The 26,946-nt window shown below is 36.3% G+C and overlaps 5 protein-coding genes across 16 annotated transcripts in view; 1 reads left to right on the forward strand and 4 right to left on the reverse strand.

The window, feature by feature from the left end:
- Positions 1–88: 88 nt before the first annotated feature.
- LOC107274530 (rhythmically expressed gene 2 protein) lies at positions 89–1,410 on the reverse strand. Its single transcript, XM_015753765.2, has 2 exons — positions 1,002–1,410; positions 89–745 (listed from the first exon to the last, which is right to left on the reverse strand). Exons 1-2 carry the CDS (start codon positions 1,287–1,289, stop codon positions 260–262), a joined length of 774 nt encoding a protein of 257 aa, XP_015609251.1. The 5' UTR covers positions 1,290–1,410; the 3' UTR covers positions 89–259.
- A 1,246-nt stretch (positions 1,411–2,656) lies between these two features.
- LOC107274524 (SIN3-HDAC complex-associated factor) lies at positions 2,657–14,350 on the reverse strand. Of its 6 annotated transcripts, none has more exons than XM_025091785.1 (8): positions 14,301–14,350; positions 11,995–12,110; positions 11,766–11,919; positions 8,709–8,810; positions 8,473–8,626; positions 8,210–8,387; positions 7,961–8,123; positions 2,657–7,879 (listed from the first exon to the last, which is right to left on the reverse strand). In XM_025091785.1, exons 2-8 carry the CDS (start codon positions 12,071–12,073, stop codon positions 7,258–7,260), a joined length of 1,452 nt encoding a protein of 483 aa, XP_024947553.1. In that variant the 5' UTR covers positions 12,074–12,110; positions 14,301–14,350; the 3' UTR covers positions 2,657–7,257. The 6 variants fall into 6 exon arrangements, with proteins under 6 accessions (XP_024947553.1, XP_024947555.1, XP_024947551.1 ...); XM_025091787.1 differs by lacking the exon at positions 14,301–14,350 and adding an exon at positions 13,787–14,258; XM_025091783.1 differs by lacking the exon at positions 14,301–14,350 and adding an exon at positions 12,989–13,758.
- A 224-nt stretch (positions 14,351–14,574) lies between these two features.
- Positions 14,575–18,036, forward strand: LOC107274525 (ras-related protein Rab-21). Its single transcript, XM_015753759.2, has 4 exons — positions 14,575–15,377; positions 15,468–15,635; positions 15,694–15,812; positions 16,277–18,036. Exons 1-4 carry the CDS (start codon positions 15,237–15,239, stop codon positions 16,518–16,520), a joined length of 672 nt encoding a protein of 223 aa, XP_015609245.1. The 5' UTR covers positions 14,575–15,236; the 3' UTR covers positions 16,521–18,036.
- An 825-nt stretch (positions 18,037–18,861) lies between these two features.
- Positions 18,862–23,693, reverse strand: LOC107274521 (rho GTPase-activating protein 1). Of its 5 annotated transcripts, none has more exons than XM_015753751.2 (10): positions 23,458–23,693; positions 22,552–22,659; positions 22,112–22,255; positions 21,645–21,822; positions 21,355–21,573; positions 21,197–21,295; positions 20,946–21,133; positions 20,668–20,868; positions 20,484–20,590; positions 18,862–20,401 (listed from the first exon to the last, which is right to left on the reverse strand). In XM_015753751.2, exons 1-10 carry the CDS (start codon positions 23,504–23,506, stop codon positions 20,228–20,230), a joined length of 1,467 nt encoding a protein of 488 aa, XP_015609237.1. In that variant the 5' UTR covers positions 23,507–23,693; the 3' UTR covers positions 18,862–20,227. The 5 variants fall into 5 exon arrangements, with proteins under 5 accessions (XP_015609237.1, XP_015609236.1, XP_024947557.1 ...); XM_015753750.2 differs by having other exon boundaries at positions 21,645–21,825; positions 23,458–23,691; XM_025091789.1 differs by lacking the exon at positions 23,458–23,693 and adding an exon at positions 22,957–23,308 and having other exon boundaries at positions 21,645–21,825.
- Positions 23,694–24,282: 589 nt separating this feature from the next.
- LOC107274519 (F-actin-monooxygenase Mical) overlaps positions 24,283–26,946 on the reverse strand; it is a 31,041-nt gene continuing 28,377 nt past the window's right edge. For all 3 annotated transcript variants that reach the window (XM_025091780.1, XM_015753744.2, XM_025091772.1), the window contains one exon: positions 24,283–26,666. In XM_025091780.1, the coding sequence (XP_024947548.1) occupies positions 26,615–26,666 (52 nt within the window). In that variant the 3' untranslated portion in view covers positions 24,283–26,614. The remainder of the gene's footprint in view (positions 26,667–26,946) is intronic.

Here is a 26,946-nt window from a genome sequence, read left to right on the forward strand (position 1 = left end):
CAATTCACATCGTTATGAAAGAGTCACTCATTCAGTAATGCTCTAAATGAATTATGCTTTTGGAGAAGCGGTATTTCAAAAATTGAAATAACGGAATAAAATATCTGTATTGCGGTGCTCGTTTACATATAATAATTTACGAATGAACATAGCGCGCTTGCGCGTGACACATCATGAGTATATCATACACAGATCTTATGATACCTAAAATTATTATTATTATTAAAGATAGTTCAACTAAATTCGTCTATGGTACACTTTACATTGTATTGCCTGATACGTCACTAAATTTAGTATCAAAATAACTTTTCAATTCCTCCAAACCTCTATATACATCTTTTCCAGAGACTTTAGTCTCATCAACAGCTCTGCCATCGCGCTTTATTAAAATGGCATTCCAACCAGCCTTCTTCGCGCCCAGATAATCATTTGTCAGTGTGTCTCCTATATGAACAGCCTCCTCCGGAAGTACAGTCGTCCCATATAGCTCTTTCGTGTATTTGAGCGCCTCTTCAAAAATGGATGGATGTGGTTTCTCGATGCCAAGATTATACGAAGTCAGAACAAAGGAAAAGTACGGTCTGAGTTTGGTACTGGCCAGTACAGACTCTAATCTCTCGTCAAAGTTTGATATTACTCCCATGATGATACCACGTCCCTTCAGGTAGTCAAGTAGCTCAATAACTCCAGGATATTTGTGCCAGCACCTACTCGTACCATAGCATTTTATCAAGCTGCTCGCAACCTAGGACCGTGCGATAGCTAAGGTCATCGATAAAGAAGTTTCCGAGTCCACCGATACCGGATAATCACCAGTAATCGGAAGTACGAACAAACAGAATAGCTACTACCGTGAAATTTAATAGTCTACCAAGAAAAAATCAAAGAAAAAAATGCAGAAAACAGATAAGTAATCTAAACCAAAATACCAGTACCAATAACGTGTTCATTGATAGACGTCAAGAGACAATCTCAAATATACACAGTTAAAAGACCGTTACCTTTTCAAGCTTCACGTTGCAGACCTGCTGGTCCTGCTCCTTGAAGATGTTATAAACAATCGTTCGCCACCAATTTTCCCATCCAAGACCAGTATGTTTTCCATATATTGGATGCTCCAAACTAAGTTTTTTAAAGTTACTTTTGAAGCTGCCCGCCAGTAGATTTGGATCAAGTAACAAGCCATGCTGCAAGCCAGCTTCCGTGTAATGCTCCTCCAACTTTGTCATCAGCAATGTCCCTGTCACGTCAAACGTTACTAATTTTGGTCGCACTAACTTCAGGATCATTCTCGTCTAATTATTCAAAAACACTTCAAAGATTTATACTGTTATTACGCAAAAAAAACTCGGGAAAGTACAAGCAAAAGATAAACGAAGCACTGACAGCAGCGATGCTGCCACCAAGCGGTAAAATCTCGAACTACCTACGCGTCAGACACTCTCATACGTAATTTTCAAACAATATAACACGTAATCGTGTGTGCTGATGCCACAAATAAATCATGTCTCAAAATAACATTAACGAACTCTATTATTTTTTTATACAATACTTTAATCAATGCTTAACAAATGGAATAATACATAATACTTCGCCTACAGTATATACATTTACTGCGAACGAATGGTAGAAATATTCAATGTAGCAATATACAGAAGCATTATCAATAAGATGGTAATATGTATATATATATATGTGTGTGTGTGTATTTGAAATGTAGATATCAGATCGTTAAAACATCATATTATCTAGGTATTCAGACGTACCCAAGGGAGTAGAAAATAAAGATCTATTCTGATACAGATACAAGTCCTAAATTAATGATACTATGCACCGTACAAACATCATGGAATAATTATCACGTAATCTAGGCGTTTCAATATACATTAAGAGAAATGCATATTCTGCTCTGTGTCATACACCGCAGGATTCAGGATGAAAGGATTTTTTTTCTAATGACCACAAAGGAGCACAAAGTCAACGAGACTAGGATGCGCGGACGTGAACTGTCTGTAATTTTAACGCGACTCCTATAGATATATCAAACTAAATTACAAACTTCAATATTTTATGCGAACGAAGGGAGAATTCAAATATTATCGTACAAAATCGCATTGAACTCTTCGAGTTCAATAATTGGATATAGAAATTTACATATTTCTCTCGATCACTCTGTTGCCATCTAATCATCACAGCGAATCAATAAAATTGTACGCATTTGAATTTCATACATTTTTCAGAGAACAAATAGACGATGAACGTAAGTAGAGGTAAAAAATTACAAATATATCGTAAATATATATATATATATATATATATGTATATGCTTTTGTATATATATATTTCTTTATCAAATTTGGTATTACCACAAATTCCTTTCAGATACCAAACGTTACTTCGTATCCACGGTCAAAGGTCAATTCTCTAGATTTTCTCATAAGATCCTTGCAATCTTTATATTATGCATAACGCATATCACAATTCTTGTGACAATAAGGATTAATCGAACTATCAAAGGCGAGTTAAATTTGGAATAAGTAACGTAGTGATTTTTAGGGTACGATATGTGAATCGCAACGATTTCGATTTGTTAATTACATAATATAACGGTATCAAAGATATTACACTAGTTTGTGGCGTGTGACTGATGGATATCTTAGCAATAAACGTGTTTATTACAATTGCAATTGTACATTGATTTTAGGTGAAGAATTAAAGAAAGAGCAACAAAGAAGGAGAAATATGAGTTATAACGTATGATCACGCCTCTCACGTTTATCAACGATCGAACGGCCATTATTAATGTATAGTTTGATTAGAAGAAATGAAATCTCATTTAGTGGCTCTGCCTTACAGCGCCAGTTGAGCTGTTGGAGAATTAATCTCGTTATAACTCTCTTATAAAATATGTACAATTATTATACGATATACGATAATCGGCGAGATAACGAGATTACAATTATGGCAGTCGTTCGTTTGTTATTTGTTAGAATATTATTCATTTCTCTCTCTCTCTCTCTCTCTCTCTCTCTCTCTCTCTCTCTCAGTGTCCTCATACATTGTAAGACTTTTTAAGATTCACTCACCTATATATATATAAGTTTTATTGTAAATAAAAAATAATCTGTTCAATACACATCGATCAGTCTCACAATCGTGTCGAAATGGTTATATGCAGAAACGTTCTACGACTTGAACGTAATTACTTTTCTTTTTTTTTCTTTTTTCCATTCTGTGATAACGAATACGTTCATCCTTTACAGAGTGCGATCGGAGAGTACGATATAATAAAACTTTGTTTTCAATTATTCCTTTTTCTGTTTCATTCCTTCTTTCGCTGAGCTTAAATACATATTTACATGGTTGGTCAATATATACCTTGCCCGAGAGCGACAAACAAAGTCATTGGAAGATGGACGAATTTCTTGGTATTTTTTCTTTCGGTTAATTAACATACAAAAATGCACTTCCACGTTTCATTACTATGATCAAACACCGATATGAAAATCGTTGAAAATTCATTGCATAGGAAATTTCATGGAGCAGCAACTGTACCGTGTACCCAAATTAATGTTACAGTTCATAAGAAAATGTAAGTGTGATATTTAATGATTTTTTCTCTTCTTTAGTCATCCCAAGTTAACGGAAGCTGTCAGGTATTGTCGGATTGAGTAATGAGCAATTCGTATCCCAGGCAAGAGCGTCAATATCAGAACGAGATGAATAATTAAATTGATATATTGTGAATAATGCGTTGAAGATTATCGAATTACAATTATCCTGTATTCCTGAGAGTATAATATGCGGATCTTACCGAGGTAACAGATTTCTGAGACTGCACGTGTTCGAGGTGACCGTTATTAACTATAGAAACGCAGGCTGCATATATATATATATATATAATTTTCGAAAAAAAAATTTATAATAAAAAAATTATCTATGCAGCTTGCGTTATCCTTTCTTCTCGTTACAATAAAACTTCTAATCGCACACAACAATGAACTTTTACAACCCTTAATTAAGCTTAGACGAAATTGGGAAAAGATTATTACAGCGTGACGTTCAATATTGATAGATTATCTGGCACACATTAAAAAATATTTTTTCTTATCAGCGACTGGTGTAGCTTGGTAGCAGAACAGAACCAATAGGTTTAAGTTCGCGAGGAATTCCCAATAATTCACAAAGTGTCTCCCCATTATGTCTATTACTTATTTATTCAAACATTATCGCATGTCCGTGGACGCTTGGCGCGTTTAATGTTTAATTAAACGCAATACAATGTTCAGTTCTTGACGGTAGAAAGAACGTAATTAAATGTCTGACGATGCACGATGAATTTTTAGAATTTTAGACGTGGGGCAGCCGCGCGAATACACGCTGCTGCTCAACTAACATAAACTAGCACATGTGATTGGTTTTGGTTTGCTCTTCGTCGTTTTTCATTGAAAATGCACGCCGGTATCGAATCTACCTATATGCTACATAATTATAGTAATTATCAAGATGCTACGCGTACCACAGATTGACCCAGGGCACTTTATCAGATGTGCAATGTGACATGCGTTTTGTCAGTGTCTAGTCAATCTGTGGTTTTTCTTGCACCTGGCCTTAAAAAGTACTTATAGTCGTTTATAATTTAATATAAAATAATTGAAAATAAATAATTTTCAGAATATTGCCAGCAGATTGACCTGGAATCAAACATTGCCCTAACCTGGCAGTGCGTACACCTCTACAATATACGAAATTGAATTATAATCTGTAAATAAAAAAATATATAAATTTATAAAGGAAGGAAAAAAAAAAGAAATATTAAATATTGCAAAATAAACAGGTTTACAAAATAAATTAATTTATCGATTAAATGCGGTCGTTCTTTAGCTTCTCTTCAGAACCGCACCGAATCGTAAGCAGACTGTGACTGTCTCTCTTTTTTTTTTAGTGAAAAATATAGAAAAAAATAAATCAAGAAAAACTGCTACGCGCTATGCGAGGCTTTAAATAAATTCAAAGGGCTTGTAAATACGTCTAAAAATGAAAATATAGATATATAGATACTGTGCACTTTCATTATCCGTCATTGCTGCTTACGATTCAACAGTTAATCGCGATACCTGTTAATTATACTGTGACGATAAGAGAATATAGTTATTATCCGAGCATTCACAGTAAAGAGATCATAGAGTCTCCTAATCGAAGCAAATATACAATTCAAATATGTCGGGAGACAAGGCGCCTGGCATCGTCGTCCGACAGATTATAAATTCGATGTTTGATTCCAAACGAAGGAACTTCACTGTTTCCTTCGCCGCATTGCGATTGTCAATGAGCCTAAGTAATAAGATGGGCAGCAGCCATTTTGTGTAACCAGCTGTCAAAATAAATGCGAGCACCCGGAGACATCTTGTATGAAGTTCATTCAAAAGACAGTGGGAGCGTTGAAACAAAAATTTAGCAAGTCTCTATTCAGGGAGATTTTTGGCAGAAATTAAAAAATCCCACAAGAAAAAAAAAACAAGAAAAAAATCATGACCAAGTAAGTCGAATACATATGGTGACACTTGAAAAACGCTTACACAGATTGGTATAAAATAATTCTGACAAGATGTCTCGAGAGATCTCCAATTAGATAATAATGTTTCGGGGCAAAAGATATGAGAATCAGTTAAGCTTGAGAATCTCTGTGATAAATTCGAATATATCTAGAAGACTCAAGGATCTTGAACTTGAACGAAAAGCATGCGATCACGTGACTGTATGCGCGCGCATTATGCAATTTGAATTGAAATCCAAGGATATCTAACATTGTGGTACAGGTACCTTCGTCTTGTGCTTTTGTTCGTTAATTGTGTGCCCATCTCACGAGAAACTAGGAACTAACATTTCTTAACTATTTATCATTAATTTTTTTATGTCACACATAGAAACAGTACTCTTCGTTAGTCAGCGATAATTCACATTCGTAGCGCACAGCAATTAACGCGAAGTTATCAGTAAGAAAGTCTGTTGGTCCAGTCAGCCAATCTGATTGCCTTATTCTCATTCATTTTCCCTCTCCGGTATAATACTGCCTAAATATATAATTTCGTAACGCGCAGTTACGTTACTTGACAGACTTCATCATTTTACGTTATAATTAAGTTACTCTTATTATTGCTATAATTGGGATCAGAATTACAGTATCTGAACACATTGTTAAGTTTAGTCACCTATAGCTTTAGTGTCATGGAGTTTCGCATGATTCGCACAATTGGCATCGTGAGATGCATCTGTTTCCTTTTTTTTTTTAATGTAGAAATAACGACTCTAAGAGAATTGAGTTTTGCTTCCGTTCATTCTTTTATCCTTTTTTCTTTAAATCTCTTTAACTATCAATGCCATGTCTTTCTCGCTCTATATTGTTTTTTTTTTGTTTTGGACCCAAACGCTAGAAAATTGATTGGCATCTCGGAACACCTATATAATATTCACATATATAATTGCAAAATACAGGATAACCCAGAGAACTGAAAAGCCGTGGATGGGTAGTATTGGTCATTTGCACTGCAACACGAAGTTTTTTCTTTCGTTAAAGATTAAAGCGAAAATAAATACGATCGTCATCCGCGCGAAAACTGCCACAGGCCAAGTTAAAATCTTCTATCTCGTATAACTTTACAATATCATCACAGTGTTTTGATGTATGTCGCTAATTATTAGACTTATAGATTATTTGAAAACTTACCACGCACTAATATTTCTTTAAGGTTCGTGGCAAGTTGACAATCGTGGATTGTGGCAGTTTATAAGCAATAGGTATGCTACAAAGCGGTACGTAGTAGGAATGTAATGCCCTTATTATTTTCCTGTTTACAATTGGATCCAGTAGAGAAGCACGGAGGAGGCTGACTTTGCCTTGTTCCGTAATTCTCTCCATTAGAATGTAAATAGGACAGTAGGATCGAGCTCGCTAAGTAACCATTTAATGAATGAACTTTTCTGAGCGAGCAACGAACCGCAAGTGGCTTTACCTTCGTACCGCAATCTTATAACAGTCATACAAATTATAAGAATTTACTTATCACCATTCGTAACGTTATAAACTCTATAATTCGTCTTTGACCTCATAAAAATTTCAGACACGCCCGTCCATAGCCCTTGCTATCTGGGACAGTGATAGTAATCACGTAATAGGTAAGTCAATGTCATAACGTAGTACACCTAACTAGATGAGGGACAAAAAAAAATAAATTAAAACTCTACGAGAGATCGACATTAATTGGAGACTGATTGCCTGGAAGAGGCGTGCATAGCGAAGTCGACCAGTGGATTTGTTGGAACACTGACAATGGGGTGCGAAGTACTACTGCTCAAGGTAACATTAGCGGACGATACGAGAGATAGCGGCTTGCATATCAGCTGATCAACCTGCTTTATTGGTACCAACTTAATTGGCATTTCGGCTTTTAACCTGACAGCTTCCGATGTCGGGATACTTTTCAACTGAACACTTTTGATGGGTTGAACCTTGACGGCGGGCTTAACGGTGGAGCTTGAGTTTTGAATGATTTTGGCAATTTTACTCTCACCAACTCCTTGGTTGGAAGACTCGTCGTAACCAGAGTCTGACGAAGAGTCGCTGAACGTCTTGCTGGTTGGCTTTGGGACAGTCGGCTCGGCAGTGGATTCTACACTGTGAGCGGGACTAGCGGATGCTGAACTGTGAACGGGACTTGCTGATGCTGAACTGTGCGATGGGCTGCTTCCAAGTGCGCTTGCCTGTTGTTGTCGTTCTCGTCGCCTTTTCAGGCAGCCTATGCAGGGCTTTATCAGAGTGGGGTCTATCACCACTTCGCCATAGTGACCCTTAAATATTATGCCGCAACAAATCGTTTCGCTAAATACACAGAAGAATTAGATTAAAATTCCAAAGCTTATAGAACGATAAAGTTAACAAAAATTAATATAATCAAATTACCGTTTAAAGTAAGATAAGTCAATGAAACTGCTAACTGGGAGCTGATCTTTGATGTCATCTTGTTCCAAAACTAGTCTTTTCTCGCCTGTTGGATGGTCATCACTTTCGGCTGGACTTCCCGCTCTGCTTGATCCTTTGCTTCCGGTACCAGGTAAAAAGTCCTCTGGAAACAATCATTTGTTTACCCATACATCTTTTAAGTTAGGTTACACACTATACGTATTGTTGTATTCCAAAAGAAATACCAACCAGTTAAATCGTCACTCATTGCTGGGCTTTGCTCCCTATCTCGATCAGGCTTCAAGTACACATGTTTCTTCTTCATAATTTTCTCTATCTTTTCTGGTACTTCCTTTTGTTTCTTTTTATTTTTTGACTTGAACTTCGTCAGGGATTTAATTCCTGGTCCTGCGCGAGCATCAACAACCTGTAGCATGGAACGGATTACATTGAATGAGAATATTTTTATTTCCGCATTCCAGTACACGTGTATCGTAGTAAATATTACTCACGTGTCTCCAGTTGCGATTACTCCCAGCAGGCAACTTTTTCCAACGTTTGACAAGCAGTACACATGCATTGCATATTTCTCCAGTACGACGCTCCTCCAGTTGGAAACATTCCATAAAATCCTCTTCATACTTTTTACTGTCCGTAAATCTTGAACTGAAAGCAAAAGCATAACATTCACAATAGCATACGTAAGATATACAGAATTCGTTATCTCATTTTTCTTTGATCAACTCACCTGCTGGATTTTGCTTTACAGATGCAACAACCAGTACTAGACCGGTACACCTTTGGCTTATGAAAACTAAACATTCTGTCCTTTCCTACTGCAATCTCTTGCCTGCAAATAAATTCCAAAAGTTTCTTAGTGATAAGCAAGATAAAAAATGCATCATTATATATGAAATAACAAGGGATAAATTAATATACTCAAACAGTATTAACATGTCACAAACTCAATTTTTTCTATCAACACAGTTAACACGTGACAAAAGATCTCTGACGGATCTGATTTTAAAAAACAAGGTGACAAGTATATTAGAACTATTTTCCATATCTTGTTATTCTATTTGGTCTCAACACAAAATCTATTTCTGTTACAAAGAGTACATTACTAAAAACAATGTTGCTGCCAGAAATACAGTTGCAGTGACACTGATAATCTACCTTTTAGATTTCCATCAGGTCGTTGAACCCTTGTCAAATACCTAGTCGCTGATTACAATAATTCAAATATTATTTACCACGGAGAATATTTTCGTTCATTAAAAAAAAAAAAGAATAATTGAACATCATTACAAAATACTGCTCAATAATATCAACCTGGGACCAGGTGCATTCCCTGGCTACAGTCATTGGTAGATGTAAGTTCGATAAGTCATTTCTCATAAAGCGGGCTACGCGGCTGCATACGCGTAGTGACGCACGCACGCACGCTGTCAGAGGGCGTCCATAACCTCACAAATCTCCCACCACGTTTCTCAAAGCCGGTCGCTGTTGCCACTTTGCAGGCCAGCCTGTTGCCTGACACTTTCGTTTCAAACTTCGAATCAACTACGCAGTCTCATTGGCATCGTCTACAAGACCACATTTCTCAGCACGGACAGAATTCTTCATTCTTACAAAATCATTTAACTTAAGGAACATCAATCGGATGACGTACGACCAGAAAGACAGATACCTACTGATTTTTTTAACAATGCTTGAACGCAATGAGGGATTCAAATTATACCCTTGCATTATCAGATAACTGGAAGCGATATCGAGCGCACGATACAGATAGCTATATTTGTACAGTGGAATATCAAGCTAATCAGTTTGTGAATGCAGTAGAAATTATGGAAATACAAAATGCCTGTATTGCCACTCACAAAGCTTTTTAGTAAAAGTATAAGAACGCTCCCTCGAGCTGAAAAATGTATATGACAGAGATCCTTTCGACGGTACGCCTCTAATAATAGGAAAAGCGAAATCTAGAAACGAGTGCAACGCGCGAATAATATGAAGGTTGAACGTGCGTACTACGCGTTTACATTTAAGTGGTACGCTCGAAATAATCGCAGGTCTCTTTTTACCACTCGTGTATCACGACCTTTGACGATACCCGTATTCCGTTACACCGCCAGGAACTTATTCCCCCAAATAGTCCTGTCATGTAAACAATGATAAGCCTCCGATTTCGTATATCCTTAACAGATTAGATAATAGCAGAGCTCTTATAAAATCGCAAGTGTACTGTTCCCTCCGAGTATCTTCAGATAAAGATAACAATCTTCGTTATCGTCCGTCGCAACAACAAAGACATAAATAACCAATGTATAAACACAAGCGTTGCTCGTCTCTCCGGCTCTTTTTTACTTTCATTATTTTCAGAAATACTTTGCAACCTTTTTGTGGGAGTGGCTACTCTGCCTCGGGTGCACACGAGCGCGCTCTCCTGCACAAAGCAAGAATGTTGCGAAGCAGGCCTCGAAAATGTAAAGTGCACGACGCCGATTGCATTTTGCCGTTGCGGTCTCGAGGATGGCCCGAGAGGGGAGTGTAGCGACGAGGGTAGGGGATGTGCAGTGTGGGGCAGATGCAGCGACGTTGCCACGTGGTTTGTTGATCGGTAGACCTCTTCATTTAATGTGATACAATGACCCTGCGTAGCAGGACTCGTGTCTCATACGTGGACCATGCAAAACGCCTACGGAAAATTGGCAAGATTGATAAGAAACCAAATGAAAGAAAATATTCTATATATGTACTGAGAATCACTGATCTTAGATACCCTGGGCATTAATTGTCAACTTTGTAAGTTTTCATGACGTGGTGTTTACGACCGCTTTTCCACGCTGTGAAAAAAAAAAAAGAAGAATTACAGAAATGGATAAGAACGAAGGTCGTGATCGTACAGGGAGTAAAGAAGGCTGTTCAGACTGTGATTCATGAAGAGGTACGCCATGACACCTGGATGTATGTAATCGGGACAGCCCAACGAAGCGGATTGGTGTTGGCTGTTGAATTTTTGTAAGATTCAAAAGAGCCGTTACCTGGACCAGACCTCTAGGCATAAGTAGCATTTGAACGGGATGCGTACGCAGGGTCTGTGGACGGGCATCCGAGATAGCAGCTACGAGGATGAAGTTGGCGGGAAGCTGAAAGACAATTGGCTTACTAATGTTTCTTTTATTAAACGATTTTACGAAATCGTCTTGTAAATACGTAGATGCCAAATCCGTGGCAATAATGGATTAGACGCGGACAATACTGAATCACGGATTGATTAGCTTATTTCAATGAATGAAAAACTGCTCCAATAATTTTATATATCGGATCGAATGCGTCTCTGGAGATTTTTGAATCGTTTGCCTGACTTTCAAAGATTCGAAACCGGATTGGTATAGAAAGTTGTCATGAAGAATTATAATTGTCCTTCTCTGAAACTCCCAGCTGCTCTCTGATCAGATGAAAATATGTCACCCTTGATTCTCCTGCTTATCCACGCCTCTAGTCAATGAGTTTCTCAAGTCCAAGAAAATTGGACAAAAGTCATTTCTGATTGCCACAGTCATGGTTCTGTAATCCTCGAAAAGAAGATTCTTGCTAAATCGACTTGGATATTTTACACGGTACTTCCACAGAGTAATACAGCTTCTGGATGTTGTAATTAATTTTATGGAACGTCTCACTTTCTACGGTACGCGATTAATGGTTGTAACTGACTTCTTACAGATCGACCATCTCGTTGAGTAAAATGATGAGATTTTTCGTTCTCAACCCCAACAATTTCAAGTTCCAAAATTCCACGTACTGGCAGTTGTAATTTTGCTGCGCTTCAATTTTCTTTCCAACGTAGAAAAGAAAGCTATCTCTCTCTTGCTCATTCGTCTTTAAATCTCTATGTATAATCCGGCATTTTCTCTCTTGTGCAATCCTCGTTATTTCACTGCAATCACAAAGGAAATCTTATACTAGTTTGCTGATAGTCTTATACTTCGTACAATACATTATGCTTGGCACCTTGTCCCTGACATAGTTACCTGGTGATCCCAAACTTTCAATCTCATTTCTACTGTCACTGGTTTCTGCGAAGATTCGTACAGTTAGAACGCCAATCATTAACGGTACGGTATATAGGCAGTAGAGTAGGGGTGACCTAGTTATAGATTATACATTGTAAAATATTTAACGTGCAAGACTCAAATGAATTGTCAGACGACTAAGTAATCAATGGAAAATTCTAATCGGTCAAAATGGTCTGACCTTATGTTGCACAAGTAAAATAAATACTTATTTCCTTAAGATTCACGATGGTCGCGTACAACTTTTAGGTGACGCGAAAAGAAAGTCCATTGCGCAATTATGATCGACGACGTAATTTGAGAAAAGAATTTTCTCATTGGTCTTTTGATAGTGGGGTACATAAACCGTTCGACTTACTCGCCGCCATGCCCCTGACATCATTACCCAGTAATACAGCTTTCGTTTTCACTTTTACTATCACTATTAATTTTTGAAAGTGGACAACTACTTCCTTCCCTATTGAAAAGTGGACCGGAGATAGTTTTAAATGGAGGCGGGCCAACTGAATATTTATGACAATTATAGGTATATGAATTAAAAAAAAAAATGTATATGCTTGAATTTATATGCTTTTTACATCTGAAATAGATAAAATACAAGACTATTGATATTATAAATGGAATTACAGTATCGCGATACCTAGTATCAAAGTATGCTGAAGTATCGCAAGAAAAATATAAGAAAAAAGGAAACAGTAAGGTAGAAACCTTCTCAAAAAATTTTATTCTATAATTTTGTTAACTCTCAGTGATAAATATGGGTCAATAATTATTATGGTTTAATAAAATATCTAGATCCAAATCTAAAATATTGAACTTCACTAATTTCACGGTTATCATGGCGAAGTGACCTAAATATTTGAATTCCATGATGATTCTCCACGTAGTAGAAAAGTAAAAATACCAAAGCGACGCACCAAATAGCATCACTGTCGCCGAGCATATGTCTTACCCAACGTTCACTGGAGTCATATCGTAGAAGAAAATTTGCCAAGTTTAGGCGCCCCCCGGAAGATAAAGCCCTTGTTTATGCAGTTAAGTAGATATTCTAACAGATGACTACTGTCACATTATCGGACGACGGTCAACATAATCGAGCGTCCGAGAATAAATTGTGGACGGACGCGCAACAGGGATGCAAGTGTCCCGTGTGGCGCATCACGCGAATTTGATGGAAAAAAAAGAACGAAAAGAAAAAATGAGGCTACGCAAGAGTTTCTCGGCCGGCGTGGAATTTTTATGTTTATATAGGACAGCCGTGTAAGGGCGACTATGAATCTGGATTGGAGAACAAAAGGATTTTTGGAGGATTGCATGTCAGAATGTGGATAAACTTGGGAAACAACAAGAAAGTGGAGTAGTAGAGCGAGCATGACAGCCGTGCCAGTCGAGGGACAAACAGATGGATAGACGGGAACGACGTGCGCAAAGAGGAGACAGACATGGCGCGTGGCACAACACGCTCGCCGCCATCGGCGCTTCCTTCCCTTCTCACCCCGTTAGGCGCGAGCCGCGAAATATCACGTAGAAATATAGAAAGAAAACGGAAGGTAGCCGCCGATGGTATTAGGAAAGAAATATGTGGAAAGCCTGCGGGCTCTTGATGATAACCGGCCCGCTGCTGTCACTTGTTTTAATCGAGACGGCAGTGGCAAAAAATTGTGGATCGCGAACCCGCCACGGGCACGCCATGACAGATGATACGGCACGCAAACAAACAAGACCACTCGCAAAACAGAATACGACGTACCTTTTCGCGGGAATGGCGTGTATGCACTGTCCGGATTTCAAGGTAAATGCACTGGTTATCGTATTGTCGACGAGAGGATACGAAACGAGCTTGGATATCCTTTCAGAATGACGTCTTGTCGCCTGTCAAGAGTGAACCAGCCGACAGACCGAAAACGCACAAAGCCTAGGCTTGTGCACGGTGAAAGTTTTTGGCTTGCGTTGACATAAACCGTCTCGTACAGGCTGCACTCGCAAACTTTTCTCGATGCTGAATTTCTGACACTGACCCGGCACGTCTGTCGCGCGCGAGGTAACGCTAACTGTGCGCGATGATACAGCAGGCTGGCAAATCTCGCCGAGGCCGGAGACGCTGACATTTATGAACATATTTCTCGTCTGTTCACAGATAACGGTACGTGACAATTGGCCCAATTGCTAATAACGCATTGAACAAGTAGTCTATCATAAACGTGAATGAAATCCGCCGGAATTTTATGATAAAAAGCTAAAATTAGTGACAGGGAATTGCTTACCTTTTCAATACAGGTGACGGCCAGATTTAAGAGTCCTTCTGCGCAGGCCCAGAGCGCAGGCTATGGTTTACGTTATAGTCAAGTGAAGTACTGCAGGTACCACGCTTCTTTCGAAATGCACTTGTATTTTTCAAATAAAAGTTTACATCAATTTTATCTTGTTGCCTAATTTATATTTGTGCCTAATCGTGACAAAAATAATTTCGAAACACGAAACGCATTGACACTTGTCAAAATGTAATATCCGGTTGCATTGATCTGCATCCGGCGAAGTGTTTGATTTTTGTTGCTAGCCGGCAGTTCAGCAAAATTCCACTAGGGCATAAAAGCGGCATAACTTTTTCGAATTCTATCTGTAGACTACGATGTGATTTATAAAAACTATTGTATATGTAATCGACCAATAAATCTAGTAGTCAAAATTTCATTACAGCATGACACTACTTTAATGATATCAAGGCTTTCATGGATACAAATGTTTTGTGGACAGAGAACGTAACGCCATCTTCAAAATATTGATATTAAATTACGTTTATTCAAGTATAATCCGTATTTAATGCGATCAGAAAGGCGCTTGTTAATCTGCCAATGAAACTCAATGTATTAATGATTGATAGTACGCCATTTTCGAATTAATGGTAAACAAAGTATGTCCATGCCATCTTGTGGCGTAGTTGACGAAAATCCATTGTGATTGCGGTTCCTCTTCCTTAAAAAAAAAAAAATCCTAGATATGAACAGGTTAAAACAGCTGATTCTTCACTTTTGACGTTAATCCAAGAGAAACAAAAATATTAGTCCAAACTAATGTCAATACAGAATAACACAAGTATATAATGATAACCACTTATTAGCATCTTGAATGAAAGTCGGCGACCAGATTTTCAACTGTTTATATAATATTACTGTTCAGTTTTATTAGAAAGTCGTAAAAGAATGGCCAATTCAGTTGCTAGTACTAGCAATGGTTATAATTTTAAAGTTGTGTTACTTGGGGAAGGGAAGGTAGGAAAAACTTCTCTTGTTCTAAGATATGTGGAAGATATGTTCAACGATAAACATATTATAACGACACAGGTAGGTTACGTTTTATTTATTTATATTATATATTGAATGTCATTTTTTTCAATTTCTGTACAATATAAAGTAATGTGATGTCCATTACAGGCTTCGTTTCTAAAGAAGAAACTGAATATTAATGGAAAACGAATAAATTTGGATATATGGGACACAGCTGGACAAGAAAAGTTTCATGCTCTAGGACCGATATATTATCGTATGTCCAATGGTGCTATTTTGGTGTATGATATAACTGATGAAGAATCATTTAAGAAAGTAAGTATTCCATTGATTTCCCTGAAAAGCAGGTCGAATAAATGTATTATTCTTGCAGGTGAAGGATTGGGTAAAGGAACTAAAGAAAATGTTAGGTAATGACGTCCTCTTGGTTATTGCTGGCAATAAATTGGATCTTGAAAATGATAGGAATGTCACAGTAGAGGAAGCAGAGGCGTAAGTATAATTTTCCATAAATTCATTATCATTAAAGAACCTTTCATTGAAAGTATTACTATGAAGAACTGCTTACATCAGTACGGAATCATAAATTATTGAGGCCAGATACATAGTTCAATTTATGGGACATGCATTGGGTCTAAGTACAGTATCTTAGTGTTCAATTTGTGTCTTTTAAATTATTTTGTACTGTTTTGTTGTACATTAATCAAACAGCAGTATTGATTCCATGTTATCATCAGTGCACAATGTGTCTTGCAAAGTATATACAATTGCACATAGGTTTATTCTCTTTTTATTGTGATAAGATAATTATATATTTTTGTACCCTTCAAAATTTACAATAAGCAAGCTCTGTGCGCAACTGATTAATTCTTGCCAACATATATTGAGAATATAAGAAGCATTTCTTTATCATTTGATTTAACTATCTTTCCAATAAAATTATTTGCTATATTTAGATATGCGAAACAAGTTGGTGCTGTGCACTTTCAAACTTCTGCAAAACTCAATCAGAATATAGAAGAATTGTTTCTGGACCTTACACGTCGTATGATGGCTCATGCCAGTGAAGTAGAACAAAAATCTACGTTGACGCGAACGAATAGCACGCGACGTAACGTGGTGGTCGTGGAAGATGAGTCCGAACAAGATCAACCAGTTAAGAGTTCCTGCTGCGGTGGTAGCTCCTTGCAAAATCCGTAACGGGTGATAAATTGCGAATAAGCATGAATTATATATAAATGTATATATTAGTTATCTTTCCTATATCCCGCAGCGAATCCCAGTTTTTAATTGATACATTTTTTTTACGTAACATGGAAGGAGAAATTCATATTCCTGTTTTAATATATACAGAAAATATATATATTAGAATCTAAACTATAAGTACATTTAATAGACATACACACGTTACTGAGTACATAACGAAATTGTGTATAAATTCAAATGCAAATATATATTAGGAATATTTCTCAGACGCTACACCTCAGCTGAGAAATGCAAAGTGTTGTTTTATATTTATACAAAATCATTTACATTGATAATCATTGTTTCTTACACTGTGAGGTATGTGATGATTATAAAATAAGACTTCGTTCTAAGGCTCTAAAAGACTTCGAAGTTTACTGCAGTGATCATTCGTCGCGAAAAGTCTTTAAGTTTCCCTTATCTTTACTACAATTCCAGAAGAGAAAACATTTCTGATAACCAATCATTATACAGTTTCCAAAATGGCATACGGAGATAATTTCTTTCTGCCCCCCAGATGATTTACAGTATGATAGATCTGTTTACAGTTAGTATGCTATATTTTACTAACTACACAGAATAAGAGCCAATTCTATATACCAGATTCTTCAGCCTAAATACACTACCTGAAGTTAGCGCATCTATTCTCATGGTGAAACCATTTTCAGGTATTGCGTTAAGGCTATAGAGCCAGGTATGCCATTTTATACCATAATTCAACAACGGTTCCTACCTGTATCATAATGATTAACCTTATAAACGATTAAAATTACTCCAAAAGGATAATGAACGTTGTCACACAAAATAACACTATGCATTACCCGTCAACAACAATGATTTTAAAAAATATAACATTACAATATAATACAAGTCGGACATATGCGTACATATAGTGTCGTTTTGATAAAAGAACAAAGTAGTATATTCATTTTTACTTAAAGAATTAATCAAACGGAATCGATATATCGATGCCATAATTGTATGTAAATATTTTGTCATTTGGCCTACCGTGAAAATAAATTCATCATAAACTAATATCATCTACTATACTACTATTTTGATATTCCCCAACAGGTGTAATTCGCCTATCCATACAAATTCCATCAATATATGTGGCATGGTTTAGAAATAAAAAATATATATATACTCCTTCATAATATACTCCTTTAATTTCATATACGGTGTTTGTGAAATAAGGGTACAATGTGCTAGTCTATCACAGGTACATACATGGATCGTGCACGTATCCATCTATTCTAGCAACACATTTCTCATTATAGAGCTACCCGTCATTACACGGTATACAATGAGATTTATTTTTTGTTACTGTAGTTATTAATTTATCGTACGCAATAATTGCCCGTGGTTTATACCTCTGAGTTAGTATATAAATATTTAGAATGTTGGAAGGAATAGTTAGTGAGTAAGAGTTACTCTAGTATGATAATGTTAATAATAATCATAAGAATAATAATAACCGCTATAATTCTTGTATAAATGTTGAATGTCTACTGTAATTTTCTTTCCTTTTCGCAAGTCAATGAATACATTGCGAGTAAAACGTTTACCAATGCGCTTATATGTATATTATATTAGTCTTGTGTGTACACTAATTGAAATATACGAAATATGGATTTTATTTGTAAAAATTGGCGAGATCTTTACGGTTTTTGATATACAATAACGATGGTGACGTTATCAATTGAATCTGTATAAGTTTTGGGCGAACTAGGCTGTTGCGGATTAATAAAGTTCCCTATCAGTCGCGTAACGTTACAAAAGACTATATATGATCTCATGAATTAAATTAGACGACTAAGGACCGGTTCCACAAACACGATTTATTGTTTAAATTCGGTTTATCTCCGCTATTAGTCAATTAGAAATTTGTATTTTGAAGATAAAAGAAGTTTAAACGATAAACCTTTTTTGTGAAAACGAGTCTGAAAAGACTAGGCGATTTACTGCGTGGTTCCTTCTTCCGGCAGTTATGGAATTAGAAGATAAAGAAAGAAAAGATGATTTACGACGAGAGGAACAATTATAGTTTCATTTTCAATGATTCTTCGTGATACAAGAGAATATTCTTTTGCTTGAATAAAGATACGTGTTGTGGCTACTCTTTTATAATTATTATTTCTCCATGAGTTAGACCTGTATTGTTATACTGTGCTAGATTTAGTGAAGATGATTGGAACATGCAAGTTCTTGTAGATGAGCAACACAGCGTAAGAGGCCCAGAAGAACATTTTGTTTCTGTACAGTGGTTAACGAAGAAAATAAAACATACTTAAGCTAGATTCGATCATCATTCTTTATGCCAGCATAAGACATCATCGTGTATTCCACAATAGGTCTGTATACATTAATGCACCATCCTATCTCCTTCGCACCTCACTCTCTGATTTCTACTTCCTTTTTATTTAAAAATTAATGCTACGTACTCTAAACTATACTTCTTTTCTTTCTTTTATACACTATTATTAGATAATATTTACACGTTATTTATAATACAGGATATGCTGACAGTCACACATTTCTAGAAATCTGACATATTTCATTTGATCTAAGCACATCCTTCCTATATGTCAATTGGCAGATAGACGTATATGGCTAAGTGAACTTCTCCGCCAATCTTATATAACATGGAATGTAATTTTTGATGATTACATAGAATTGCCTGTAAAACTATATCTCGCCACGCAGACAATATTTTCATCTAGTCTGAATGCAAACCACATCAATAGAAAAACGATACTCATCCTTAATGATAAAATCGTATCCTAGCGCTGTGTGGTCACGGAGGCATTCTGTATGACGTAATTACATTACTAAAATATCGAATTTGAGATTAATCTAACTTGTGGGTAACGCTAACACGTTTTATGTTAACTGAATGACGTTTTCACTTATCTTTGGTATACAATCTTACATATCTTTTTTTACTCTCTTTCGTTTTCGTATAAATATACACTCATTCAAAAAGACTGACTTGTAACGTTAAACCAACTTTCTCGTAGTTGACCCCTAGTGAATGACTTTTGCGACTTCCATCGCGCAGTCGATTCATAAATATTGTGCAATCGCTTCTACTAATTATTTGTGTGAATATTTATATCCGATTTTGCGAGGTTCTTTTTTTTTTTTCTTTGCAAGTCTCGCCGTTGTGCAAAGATATTTTTTAGAGACGGTTTTATCATTAATAAAAATGTTATAAGGCAATTACCGTTCGCCTCGTGTACTCTGTAAACGATATTGCTGTACGTTGCATCGAATCATTGGCTAACAGAAGTTAATCTGGGTCAAAGAACGATATGAAAATCGCACAGCAGGACGTATAACGTATTAAGACTGTTGCGAATATTATATTACTTAGTTTCTCAACTCAGTGATAAATAGTATGAGATTTATGCATCATGAAAAATCGTAATATCATACTTGACGCAAGCATTGGCACAAAATAAAGAATAAATTTAATTACCATTAAAACCCGGGCGAGATTAGTTAATAAATTGTTGCTTGCTAATTTATCTTAAATACATTAATAATCGGATCGGAACAATCCAATAGTGATATATAGTTTTCTTTTTTCTGAAATAAATATAAACTAATAATTTGGTTTGCATTTAGGCCTTTGACTATCGTCCGACAATGCTCTGTACTTAAATGATGAAGATTTTGTCCTGATAAGTAAACAAAAAATCAATAAATTGATTAATGGGACCTATCGCCGATAACGACAAGCCCTGAGACGGTGGAGCTCTCACGAGATTTGGACCAAACACCACAGCTAGATTACTCGAGGTCATCTTATTCAGATCACTCCTGTCCATTACCTATAAAAAGAAACATATGGCTTCCCTTCTGCTCTATTTCTCAATTTTTACTTTTCTTATTTTATGCATAAAAAGGACTTACCCTCGAAAGGAACTGCACGATGTATTTCAAAAGCTGATAGTTGTCTTCGGGTAATTTCTCCAGGACTAAAATCTTCACTCTCCGTGGACGTTCGTCTTTTGACAAGGCTAAATAATTGTAACAAAAATTAATTTTGCGTTACTCGATAGCAGCTATCGTCGAGATGTTCAATTGGAATCCTTACATTGGAACTGTGTGATCTCATCATAGAGTTCATACGTCATAAGCGGCTCTTCTAGCTCGCGCAGGAACGTTTTTAGCAAGACGGCTGCTATGTGAGGGTCGCATTGAAAATCTACAGGCAGTCCTTGATTACAACGACTCTGTAGCTCTTTGACAACAGCGACGTTAGCGGATCTTCTGAATATACCTTCTGTCTCCAACGCTGGAAGAACGAAGCTCACTCAGTATGACTAACATAAGTATGACATTCTCTATCAGTATAAATATATTCTGTCTCACCATCAGGAGTATCAAGAAATTCCACGCATTGTCGTACAATTGGTGGTATTGGATCATTGTTATTGTTTTCTTTAATAAATTGAAGACTTGCTCCGAATTGTGTGGTTCCGATTGGTGTGACCACTGCAGTTGGTGCTGTACTCGTTGGCACACACCTTTTGTTTTTAATCATCAACTGCTCGTCATGTCTAAACATATAGCGTCACGTAGAAGTATCATATCTCCAGGATGTAATAGTAAAGTATACTCACTCTAAGACTTGTAAAGGAATAATCAACTGGTCGAGATTTATGTACTGTGCCAATTCCTCCAAATAATTAACATACATCATCTTCCGACCGAATTTTGCACTAAAATGTTATTTCCTTGTTAATAATGTGATCCTCTAGATAGAGCATGTAGTCATTACCTGATGGCTGGCTTGAAAATTTGCCATACGATCCTGATAAAGTTGGTTGGGTGTACTAGGTATAGGGCTTTCAAATTTTTTTTATACTTCCTATCGAAAGCCTTATATGCTTGCCATAACCAGGACAACGATGGTTTATTTTTTGAAGTGAGACCATAGTGAAAGTATACTAAACTATAGTCTTGCTCTACAAACGTGTCTAACGTGTGTGTTAGATATCTAGAAAAATATAAAATTTCATGTATATGACTTTCAAAGGTTTATCAAGTTGTATAAAGTTATAAACAAACCTGAGGAGCTTAGCGTGATTGAAGACTTCTTTTCCGATTGGAGGTAACTTACAAGCGGACACAACAATAACTTTACGCCCGGCACTGTCATCCCCGACAACTTCGACAATTCCGAGTCTTGCGATATCTAAATAATCCTCCTCATCTGCAAGTTCTCCGTCGAGTGCGGCGAGATCATCTGCTGCTCGATAAAGAGTTGTATTTTAAAATTAAAGCCGTGAATCTTATTACAAAATTTTACGCATTCCTACTAAATATTTTTTAACATAGAATGCATTCCAAATTGCTATCCAGCTCAAATTTTTCTAGCGCATTTAAACTGGATAGTCCTGTATAGCGTGAATATTTCATCTGTTTTGAAGAACCATGCAGTGAAAAGCTATACAGTGGTCTATTGAATTCACCTGCTACACCCTGAATGCCATGACATTTTAGCAGCTATTAACAGAAGATTAAAGATCACACACCGGTTTCGATAACTGGAGCATCTACTAGAGCTTCTTCAAAGTTTTCTTCGATTGTTCCATCACTGACTGGACTTTCCAAATAATCCAATCCTGTGCCTGCACCACTTGCGCTCAACTCCAATTTTTCTTCTAACAATTCCACTGCTGTAAAGTCACGAAATTTTATATTTACATATGTTTAGACATTTTTCTCATAAGGATTATCTAGCAGCTAAGTTATTGTAATTGTAGTTTTTTGCTATTAACTAACATAAATATCACAGCACAGAACATATATTGCAAAAACGTATAAATCCCAACACAATACAAGGTCAGTGCATGTCAATAAAATATTAAATATCATTGTACAATTAATATTTACTTAGCCATGCAATACTAATCTTTGACAAATGATACGTCTTAGTCTAGGGCATGGTTAGGGTGTACCACTCATGCCTTACCATTGTCTGCTGTTGCCTGTAGTTCCGTATCATCAAACTCCAAGTTTGGTTCGTAATCATGATAATCCGAGAGGCTTGGATAAGGATCTTCACCATCATTGTTTACAGCTATTACATACAGACATAGACACATTACTACTAATATAGCATATTAAAGAACTCTTATAATGTTTTGAAATTAATTGCCAAGCTATCCTCATTGTTTGATTCATGAATTATCACAAATCCTGTAATTCAAATCAATGATGATGGGTCCATTAGAAACTATAAAATATATTTGGATAGAAAAGTCTGTACAGAAATAAAAGTTCCCAAGCAGATTACAATATTATATCTCACAGGACAAAAAGCACCCCTCTGCTATACACATATAAACAAACAAATAATATTTGATAAAAAAAGTACGTTTCATGATGTTGCTTTGCATCTTGAATTATCCTTTATGTCACAGAGGAATATTAATTATTTATATCGTTCAAGATTTAGAATCGTATTTATAACTGGGCTCAATATTCCTACTAAACATTGACATCTGCAGTCAAGCAGACTGTATTTTTGCAATATCTATTTTTACATTCGTAGAACATGTCGATACTAAAATACGTTTCGTCCACACAACTCGAAGGATAGGATGTTTTATAATCTTTTTGCCTAGAGACTACAATCAAGAATATATACTCGAGTATTTATCGACTCCTGTCACAGAACGGAGCACAATCTATTCATAAAACAGGATAAATTTTCCAACGAGTGATATAGTCGCAAGGAAATCTGTCAAGCCGAAACGTCAAAAAATCTTAGAAAGATAAGATTAGTTTTTTTTCTCTTATAATCAAATACGATATGACGTTCCTTTTTGACACGCAGAAAGTAGCGTCAACAAGCATCGCCGATGAATTCTCTCACCTGTCAAACCTCGAGCTGGACTTAGCGTCGGTTGATAATCAGCTTCCATTTTTTCTCAGCAAAACTTATGGACAAGCACGTAGCACTAACTGGAAACGAATTCGTTCCTATATTAGAAACGTTAAGACTTTTTCCAGTGTAACGACATTATTTGAGCGTGATACAGGAAAGCAACGCACTCACGTCACGCTTTCATCTGTTGTCGCTAATCGCAATTCGCAACCACTCGTCACTCCCATTCCCACTCAAGATCAGTGACTCACTTCACTCTATTCCGTCATTGGTTGAATTCGTTATTTAACGCGTCGACTCGCCGTTAACTTCTGGCGACGCGGGCAGAAACCGTTACTATAAAAATACGTGTCGATGCAGACGGTTTCGCAAGATTTAACAAAACTTTTGAATATAATGAGCTAGACTCTTATGGAAGCTGGAATTCGCCTTGCGTAAGAAGCTGAATACATTCGAAAATCCTTGAAAAGGGTGTCTTGTCCGGAATAAGGTACCACGCCTATCTTCACTTTGAAGATGCTGTGTAAGGAATCCATGGAATCGAATGATGAAGTTTCAGTGAGTTTATTTTCAGAATTTTATCTCAAGTATCGTTTCAATTTTCATAATTACTCTGAGTGATTGAAGGAGCATGCTATTTTTAGATCTTTGGACAGATTTTTAATTCTACGTTCAGTTTAAATCTATTCTTGAGCAATTTTTAATAAGAAAGCGTTTATCAACGTTAATATAAGCCACAGGTAATATATATTACTTGGTTGTCATATCAAAGCGATGTGTGTATAGTAAAAGTTAGAGTCGAGGCTACACAAATTGCGTGTGTAGAGTTAGATTATATTTATGTAAGTATGTACATAATAATACAATGCGTTGTCATCGGGATAATACATTTTGGTAGTGTGTACTGTGCAAACCCAAGGAAATTTAATATTAAAAAAAGGTTCGACTTCGTATCCTAAATAATTTTTAGATTGCAGACTGTAGAAAATGAAATATTAATTTAGATACAGGCTCGTCGAAGGAAATTGGCCAAACGTTCTTCAATAATCTTTCCATGGGTTACGCTAAGCACGTTTACGTATAAGGCAGGATACATAAAACATAATCGCATTACCAAGCCACATTATTCATAACTGGAGGACTAGGTTATCGGTAGAATAAAAATCGTTATACAGATCAAAACAAAGAAGAAAGAGAATTAACGAGCAAAAAAAGGGCTCGCCAAGTTTTGTCAACACTCTTATCTAATCTCATTTAAAACTATGGGCAATTCGCAATTCTTGAAATTTTAGGCACGTACGTTTATGAAGCTCACTACAAAAAAAAAACCAGTTTCATCAGGACATGACAATAAATAGAAAGCGTTCTCATACACGTACAATGAAAATCATTATAAATTACTTATATACGATCTTAAATATGAACGGTCATGGTACCACCCACCCTCTTCGAATTATGATGATTTTCATTAATATATCGAATCAATAAAATTCCATTGCGTAATTTAGAGCAAACAAATATTTACTGTACAGCCGTAACGTTAAGTAATGAATCATACGCTTTTCTATAATACACAATTTTATTCTCAAATTCCATCTCGTTATCACTGGACGCCAAATCACGCGCCATTATTCAATTTTTGAAGCTGTCGCACTTCCGTCATTCATTCGCAAACTACACTACAAAATTGCGTGTAGCCATTGTAAATAAAATATTTTCCATTGCTCATGCCGCGTGCACAAATTTCATTATAGAAGCGGCAACGGGTAAGCTTTGGCCGTTTGATCATTGTAAAAATATTTTCATACTAGTGGAATTCATTCTCCCCTCTAGACGCCATACTTGATTACTATCTGACGATTAATTGTCCCGCACTTCTAATGGCAATCATTGGATGGTCTAATAATAATATATATTATATATATTATTGTTTTATGCTAAATCCTCCAATCGTTCGTTCTGAACCAATATTTAACTAACGCTTTTAAGTTTATTCGATCGATCACAACGATTATCGCGAATCGTTAAAAAATATTGGACCAAATACTATGCCGTTTGTCTCAACGTGCGCAAAAAGAATTCATTGATTCGACTAAATGACGAATGACTTTAAAAAGTCAAGGCAAGGAAATAAACGTTCGGTGTAAACGTTACAGCTTTTATGACAAAGTGTCATTGTTGAAAGATTGTACATTTAATTCTCATTTTGTAGAACCAATGAATTTTCTGTGTCCTTGACGCGACTTACTCGTCCCATAGAAAATTGACTGTACATAATGACTTAATTATAGTTCAATACAGTCAAATACCATCTCGCTACATTAAAATAATTATCCCAGTCTCTTTGCGAACATAAAAATATATTCTTACACCTTATTGTTTTTTTAAATAGAATATACATATCACGCTTATTCTTTTTGTTTTATCGCTTGTTAAAATAATTCTTGAAAAATATTGCATTTCTCTTATGTTCACTTTCTCTGTCGATTACGTGATCGTCTGTCGGTACGACAATGATCTATAATTTCCCATACACGATCAAATATATATTGTTTCCCGCTTAAAGAAATCAAAAACGGCTCAGTGTCAGCTACAAAGGACGTTTAAGATAATTCGAGATTGAATTTGTTAGCCTTGGATTATTAAATCACGAATGTTCCTATCGAGAATATAAATACGGATTATTTTTAGAAAAAAAAATTTATCAATTCCCTGATTGAGTAATTTTCTACGTCAATTCGTATAGTCGATACAAACCGTTGAGAGTTCGATTCATTCTCTTAATAAGTGTAAAGAGAGTGTTGACTCAAGCATTGTACATGTCATAAAAGAAGAAGAAGAAAAAGAAAACGAAAATGTCACACTAAACTCGTGAACGTGTGATAAAAACTTAAATGCACAACATTCCCAAGTTGACTGGATTAATTCGAATAGTCATAGACTTTTCGTGTTTTGTCACCCGTATCGCTTTGTATAGCATTGCTCGCAGTCTTATAAATTTCAATTCCCTATGGTATCTCCTGTCCTCGTGAGGGTAACGAGTAAGATGTAAAAAGACAATTAAAAAGAAGAAAATTAGCGCAATGGTGCACTGCACTGAATATCTGTAACCGTCCTTTTTTTACTTGGTGTTAATCTTAGGCCCTTAGGCTTTTAGCCAACCTCTGATTTTAAGATCACGGTCTTCGTCCTGGTACCTGCAATCAAAAATAATATTTAGCGAATTCCCTTTCTGTGTGAAAACAAAAAAGAAAGAATGACGTTCTAAAGCAATCGTTATCTTACAATAATTGTGCATTATCACGCTTATGAGATAGCAAGTCAAAAATGATAAATTCACGCGTCATTTCATTGTCTCGATGACTATAGTAGCACAGGCTTACCAGTTGCATGGCAAATAACACTTCGCAGAGGTGCATAATAAAGCCAAGCTGTGCTGTGTCCCTATTAAACCCTCTGCCCATTGTTTATTTATGT

This window comes from Cephus cinctus, unplaced genomic scaffold, assembly GCF_000341935.2.
Source record: "Cephus cinctus unplaced genomic scaffold, Ccin1 Ccin1_scaffold3262, whole genome shotgun sequence".
Taxonomy (NCBI): domain Eukaryota; kingdom Metazoa; phylum Arthropoda; class Insecta; order Hymenoptera; family Cephidae; genus Cephus; species Cephus cinctus.